Here is a 7,906-nt window from a genome sequence, read left to right as displayed (position 1 = left end):
ATTCACGGGTAAATTGATAAACCCCTTCTTTCTTTTACATTCTATAGCGTGAAAGAGGAGAGAAGAAATTGGTTCAAACACCACCTTTGTATATTGGAGATATTTCTAAAGCAATTATGACGCACAATAAACGAGGGTTGAAAAGAAATTTTATTAACATATATTATTATATATTTTTCCAATTGGAATTGAAATAAGATAAGTGTATTTGATGTTTAATAATGGGAAAAGTGATGAGTCTTTCTTATACTTTTTATTCATAAATCAGACAGACAAAGTAAAGACGTTTAATACTTTTTAATATGAAATTCATATTTATTGTCATATTTTTAACGGATTATTTTGAAACAATAAATGCACAGTGTAAGTACAAATCTTTTTTACGGTATTAGTAACATTAATCCTAAAAAGAACAATCTCGATTTAAAAAAAAAAAAGATAAAAAGAAAAATAAATCAAGATTATCGTTTTCGCACCGTTACTCTACGATTTTTAGTGAAAGTGAGGCGACAGTTAAAATATGAAAAATGAAGGATATTTAAGTTTTTTCTATAGATACAGGATTTATTTTCATCGAGTAGTATGACATGTAATAATTTTCATATCACAAGATGAAAATGAATCCTGAATATATAGAAAAAAACTTGAATTTTCTGTTTATTATATACATTTTGATCTTTTAAAATATTACAAATTTGAAATAATTCCACTTTAATTTCTGGTATTGGCTGAATTTAGAAGAAAGTAGTCCGACAAGACACCAATGAAAATACGGAAAATATGTTTTACTGCAGTGAAAAGTAAATTTATACAGTGAAATACATAAAATGAAAACTCGCATTTATTTCACCAATATTTCTCAATATTTTATTTATAAGTATGTAATAAAATGTATTATAAATTTATATCCGATAAATATATTTTTAAATTCATAAACGGTAAAGTTATGTTGTTTCAATTATGTTTTGTTCGATTCTCGGAAATACATGTAAGATAGAATGTCTTTAGATATGTTATTTAAATTGAAATATATTGGTCTACAATGGACACATTTTCTATAAGTATTTAAAATATTGATCAAAACTACAGAAATATATTACATGGATACTCTTATAAAATAGTGGTTTAAAGTAATGTGTTGATAAAGTTCTTACTGACCTATGAACATTTTTTATCAAATATAATAATATTTCGTTCCAGAACTATTCATTATCTGCTATATAAGTATATGTAATTTCAAATCATGTATCTCATACTTGCCAACAATATCCATATACAGTTCTTTTATAGTTGGTGTGAGTGTACTATACCAGATACTATCAACAGGGTTGATTATTCATTAGATTATACAAATTAAATAAAATGAATAATGTACGTAAACAGAATAAAATGTTCCGGAACAAAAATAAAAGTGCTATTTATTTAAGTAGTGGAAATGGTTTCGTGCATGCGTTAACAATATACAAACATAATTCTTCCATGCTATAATTTCGAATTATTCTTTTTTAAGTTTTCAATTAATGATTGTTTAAACCACAGACAGCAGAAATAACATTGTATACTTTAATGAAATTGGCTAAAAAGCTACACTTGTTTTTTATTGTATAACCCGTATATGTTGTATGTAACGTACCAAATCATTATATGAATTTTGAAAAAGAGTAATTCCAATATACCCGTTTGAAATAAAAACACTTTTGTAATTGTCAATAAGAACGAATTGCGCAAGAAGTACATCATTTCTAAACGGCTTAAAATTCATGTTATAATTCTTCCGGAGATCAACCATCAACATATCTTTACCATCTGAAATTCTTTTTAAACATTTTCAAACTATATAGCATTTATATTCTCTAAAGGATATATTACATTGCTTTCGTCTACATTCTGGCCTTAATTGTGGATTTCATTTTGAAATTTTAAACGCAAGATTTCTCTGTCAATAGTGACTTAACAATATTATGTTGTTACAACACCATTGATTTGTTTTGAAGTCTATGATTTTTAATTATTCATAAAGTGTATTAGATTTTTAAGAGATGATCTCACTTTATTTCCCTTGTAAAAAGGACATTTAACTGAAGATTTTCCCGATACTAAAATTAAAATTAATTGAACGAGTTCAAAACATAATATTATGCGAGTATCTACCGAGCTACCAAGTCACAGTTAATGATACTCCTGTTTACAGCTAGGATTTAAAACACATTACTAAAATTGTAATAAGATAAATGGCAGACAATTTAAAATCCTGAGCCGAAATATGTAAAAACATGTTTTAAATAAATTTAAATACTGTTCATAAGATGACTTTTGATGGGAACCTTAAAACTTTGTAACCTGTTGATCTCCGTTAACTTTACAGGTAAATCATTCCATAATTTAATACCAGAGAAAGCAAATGATTTAGAACCCTGGCCTTTGACCTTAGGTAGACAATATCCACCCTTTTGACTAAGTCTTGTACTATAATTATGAATGGAATCTTGTGAAATAAAGTGTTCAGACATGTAATCCGGAGATAGGGCCATTTTTTTATCTTAAAAACATGACACAACATTATCTGTTCAACTCTTTTGTGGACCGGGTAACCAGTTAAGGGACTTAAAGTGGGATGGGTCAATGTGGGCTCTAGAGTCCAAGTCAAGTACAAATCTCATTATTTTGTTTTTGTCAAGTTTTGTAACTTATTTTTAAAGACTGTGTCAAGCTATTATACCAAACAGAGCATGCGTAATCATAGTGACACTGAATAAGAGACATAACCAGAAGTTTCTTGGTATGCTGAGTAAGAAACTTTTTCTTGCGGTAAAGAATTTTAACCGAGAGTTGGCCTTCTTAAGAACAGACTCGGCCATGGCGCAAAATGACAGATTTTGGTCTATAGTAATCCCAAGATACTTGATAGATGAAGTTGATTTCAATGGATGTACCAGAACAGGTTATATGCAGGTTAGATTGTGTCTTAAGTTTTTGCCTGGACCCAAATAAAATTGACTCGGTTTTTACCCAAATGCAATGACAACTTATTGTCCACTAACCATTGGCTGGCCAATTCCATATCATCTGTCAATGCCTTTTCAACAACAGATAAACTTTTACCAGATACAAGGATACCAGAATCATCAGCATACAAAAGCAATTTATTTTTGACCACAGCTGACATATCATTTACATAAATTAAAAAGAGAAGGGGTCCAAGGATTGAGCCCTGAGGAACACCCCATGTTATTTTGGAATTGGAAGAATAAGTACAAGAGACATCTACAAGCTGCTGTCTATCTGATAAATATGATTTGAACCAATTTAGGACGTCAATACTAAGACCTGATGCTTGCAGTTTCATTAAAAAAATGGAATGGTCGACTGTGTCAAACTCTTTCTGCAAATCCAGCAGCACCATACCAACAACATACCTTTATCATTTTCATACCTGATAAAGTCTGTAAGGTGAATCAGACAAGTATCAGTAGAGAAAAGCCACTCCTGAAACCTGATTGAAATTTATACAGCAGATCTTTATCCTTAAAAAAGTTTCAACCTGGTCATAAAACCACCTTTTCAAGGATTTTAGATACAACATTTAAAATGGACCAGGCCGGTAATTACCAACAGACAATTGTCGTTCTTTTTATAGAGGGGGAACAACTCTTGCAGATTTAAAATCATCAGGACTTGAACTTGGATAGGGGATAAGTTTATGATTTTATGATATGAGCTAATGGACTAGCAATAACTGGGATCCATCTCTGATAAAACGTGAGGGTATACCATCTAAGCCAGTAGCTTTTTTTGACACCTAATGAAGTTAAGTATTTAAGAACTTTACTTTCAGAAACAATGGAAAAAGAAAAACTGTTTGCAAAAACGCCCTTGTTTGCATAAAAAGTATTAACAATTTCGTACCAAATTTATGCATACTTTCTGGCAACTTTTCAACAAGTTTACGTGCAACTGTTGTATAAAATTTGTTAAATGATTCAGCAATAAGTTTCTTTTCAAAACACACATTATCATCAATATTTAAACAAATATTTGAACTGGTTGAAGATGAACCCTTCTTGGAAAGCAAACCAAGATTTTTAACAGTTTTCCATAAAGAGGTTGAGTCATTTTTGTTCTCATCCAGTGAATTAGTAAAATATTCCTTTTTTGCTTTGGCAACAAGATACTGAACTTTGTTCTTGAGAGTCTTAAATGAATCATAATTATCACAGTTTCTATCACATTTATATTTATTAAAAGCTTTATCCCTTTCATTAATTACACTAAGAATGTCTGAGTCAATCCATGGTTCTGTTATGTGTTTAATTCTGGTCTGTTTCACAGGTGCTATATTGTCTAATAGACAAGTGAGAATCTATTGAGTATATTATAAATGTTTTCTATTTATTCTCATCATTATAATCATAATATATATTTATTTTTTATTGATATTATCATTATTATTATTATTAATTATGATTATTATTGTATTGATATTTTTGTATTATATTCAGTTATTCAAGCGGGAAGGTCTCGTGGGGGTCATTCTTTTATGTGTGGGAACTGGGAAGATAACATATCAATCCAGCATCGAGGAGTCCATAATATTTTAAGAATATTGACCGTTGGGTCATACTCTATTTGGCGTCACTGTGTTTAGTTACAACTCTACCTCTACAAGCATTAGACCTCAGTTGTATTATAGCCATGTCAATTTCACGTAAGATTATTTCAATATCCAATTTTAATAACATGTATAGTATAGCTGCCATGTTTGAAGTCATCGAAACACTTGGTGTTGTTGATGTCTATTCAGTTTTGTTAAAGCTTGCATATTTTCTTTTACAGTATTTAATTTTCATCTTTTCGTTTCAGGTTCAAATAGAGAAATTGGTGAGCAAAGTCCTAAGGGCAAATCGGGTTCTTCTGATAATCTTTCAGGTACTGCTTTGTTAGTTTGATTACTATCATATCTATACACGTTTTAATTTGTCAGACAGAATAGAAAGAGAAAAAAAAACACCATTGAGTAATGACTAAAGAATGTTCAAAGTAAAAGAAAGGATATATATAAGGTTTAGGTTATCTTGACAGCTTGATTAATCATTTGTTGGAACACTTACATCCAATATTGTCCCATTTTTAGGACATATTCTTAAAGATTATGATGAAAAGTTTTATTCATTTTGTTAATCGCGGCGCAGTGAGTGAGTGAGTGAGTGAGTGAGTGAGTGAGTGAGTGAGTGAGTGAGTGAGTGAGTGAGTGAGTGAGTGAGTGAGTGAGTGAGTGAGTGAGTGAGTGAGTGAGTGAGTGAGTGAGTGAGTGAGTGAGTGAGTGAGTGAGTGAGCGAGCGACTCGCTCGCTCGCGAGCGAGCGAGCGAGCGAGAATGAGTGATTTTATTTTAATTGCAACTTAATTAATGTGTTAAATTAAAAACTTAGTTTATTTCTATTGAAATCAAGATGTTGGGTATATTTTGCGTGGAGATGACGTCGACTACAATGTGGACTGTTGCGGCACAATAACAAATTGGGATTTAGTCGCCTCTCAAGCTGGGACTGTCTATTTACAAGTATGGCGGCCAACCACAGGAAATGATTATGTACTGGTTGGAGAAAACGTAATAGCTGTTGGTGAGTGAAAACGTGTTTGTTGTTTCTGATCGTCTGCATCATTAATTTTTGTCAGGACGAACTGTTACTGCACAGGTTTATTTTGCAAACAAAAACAAGGACAAATGCTTTTATGTAAAAGTATTAGTATACCAAAAGACTTAAATTCTCTGTTTCCCAATTGTTCTTTCTTATAATAAGTGATGCGGTTTTGGGCCTTCGGACAAAACTGTCACATTTTGAGATTTAATAGACTGATATTTTATAAAGACATATAAACATATATCGTATCAAATTTGCCCCACTAGTTTCATGTGTACACAATTTTTCGGTACTTACATTTTTTACTGTGATCTTTTATTTTGACGCCGTTTTAACGTCATGTTGACGTTCTGTCTTAATCAATACGTGTATGTTTAAGAGCGAGACTGAAAAAGTATTGGAGCACCAAGCTAAATACCGTATTCCGGTACATACCGGACAAGACATTTGAATGATTAAATGCTAAAATCTCACCTTTTCATCTTACGGAATGAAATTTAAAACGTCTAATTCATCTTTTCACACCGATTTATATACGATAAGGAAAGAAAAATGTTATAATCGGAGAAAAAAAACATATTTGTCTATTATGTGATCATGATTTCTGCAAGCGTTTAGAGGTACTGCTCCAATCTTGTATTGAGTTAAATCCTATGTTTAAAGCATCGCGGATCAGGATAGGTTTTGAAGCAAATAATGGCCCGCACAGTATTGGCCCTTATTGGAATATAAAAGAGAACAGCTTAATATTCTGAATATCTAATAACAGAAATATCGGACCATCGTTAATTACAAGTTGTGACATTGAAAAATTGAAATTATTTGAATGTTTATAAGTCGTAGTTATTCCTGAATCCACCTTTCTTTTTCTACCACTTTTGTTTTGTTTGATAAACCCCTCTGATAAAACTGAAATGGCCTTATCATTCTGTGCGTCCGTCCAGAATCATATCTTAGAATCAGTTTATCAAATTGCCGTGAAACTTAAAATATAATTATGTATGAATAAGGAAAGGAGGTTCCAAAAGCGCAATTAAAATCCACATATAAATAAAAAAACATATTATAAAATAAACAAAAATATAAAAAACCCACAGCTATTTTTTGGGGATAGACGGCTTATTTCTTGGACAATGCATAATTGAGAATTTTTACATTTCAGCTGCCGGTGAAAACCCGACATTGAATATTGCAGCTGGTGATCAAATTTCTGTTCGTCCTAGGGATAGGATTGGATGGTAAACAATTAAAGAACACTATAGTAAATTTGATAGTGGCATTTGTATTCTAAGGAGGTAATGACCGATGCCCCTTACTTTTAAGGTAGGCAATGGCCTTGAACACTACCATTTGTCGCAAATGTTATACATGTATTTAATTCTAAATATTATTACCTGACAAGGTAATTGTTAATTTTGTAAATGCATCTGCTCTTGTTGAAATAAAGCCACCGTATCAGTTCCCCATCACAAGCTAGACAGTCGCACTTATGTTTAAGCAGCGGTCTCATTTACATTCCGGCATAGCCCCGACAGACGTCCAGAGTGATTCGGGAACGACGGGGTTACGACCAGCACAACCGGAGTAAATCCGTAACAGGATTATCCGGGAACATCCGGCATTTGGCCCCGGATGGAATAAAAATTTTGTATCAACGGGGTGGTCCGGGGTGATCCGGGCAGGTGTAGCTTGTCGGCTTCATCCTTGGCTCTGTCGGGAATTACGGGGTTACACAGGGAAGCACCGTAGCTCTTCCAGCATAGAATTTCAATATATTGTGATGTTTTAATACCAAACATGATATTTAAAAAAACATCAAGAGTTTAATATTAATAATGAAAATTCACTCAATGAAACCAAGTAAGTATTGTAAGTATCTATAAATCAAATTTAAGACGTTTTTCGAATAAACTCTCACAATGCTTCTCAGCTATAGGATAGGATGTCCCGTCATGAAATATTAACTCACTTTTAGACATTATTAAACTATGACCATTTTACACTTCGATATTTCCATAGAAACGGAAGCAACATTTTGCGCAAGCGTATTCTGCGTAGGGCAAAAAAGGAACGAAAGAATAGTATTTATCAGGATTCAACAACTGTATTAACAATTTGATTTAACTTAAATAATCAACCATAAATTTAGATAGTTTATGTTAATAAATAACCGATGCATTGGTTAATCTAAATAAATCACTTGAATTTTCTGCATTTACGAAATTATTTATGGTTAGACCCTAAATGATGCATTCGATTCTGACA

General features: G+C 32.0%; 1 protein-coding gene across 1 annotated transcript; it reads left to right on the top strand.

The window, feature by feature from the left end:
- Positions 1-236: 236 nt before the first annotated feature.
- On the top strand, positions 237-6,879 carry LOC132740297 (uncharacterized; the record flags this gene model as incomplete). The annotated part of the gene is given in 4 exon segments (XM_060728180.1): positions 237-363; positions 4,861-4,926; positions 5,450-5,620; positions 6,804-6,879. Coding segments are annotated over 4 exon segments (374 nt in total), but the record flags the coding sequence as incomplete, so codon positions are not given.
- Positions 6,880-7,906: the final 1,027 nt, after the last annotated feature.

Source organism: Ruditapes philippinarum, unplaced genomic scaffold, assembly GCF_026571515.1.
Source record: "Ruditapes philippinarum isolate M1 unplaced genomic scaffold, ASM2657151v2 ctg24278_1_1_1_1, whole genome shotgun sequence".
NCBI classification, from domain to species: Eukaryota; Metazoa; Mollusca; class Bivalvia; order Venerida; family Veneridae; genus Ruditapes; species Ruditapes philippinarum.
This window is presented reverse-complemented; position numbering and strand designations above follow the sequence as displayed.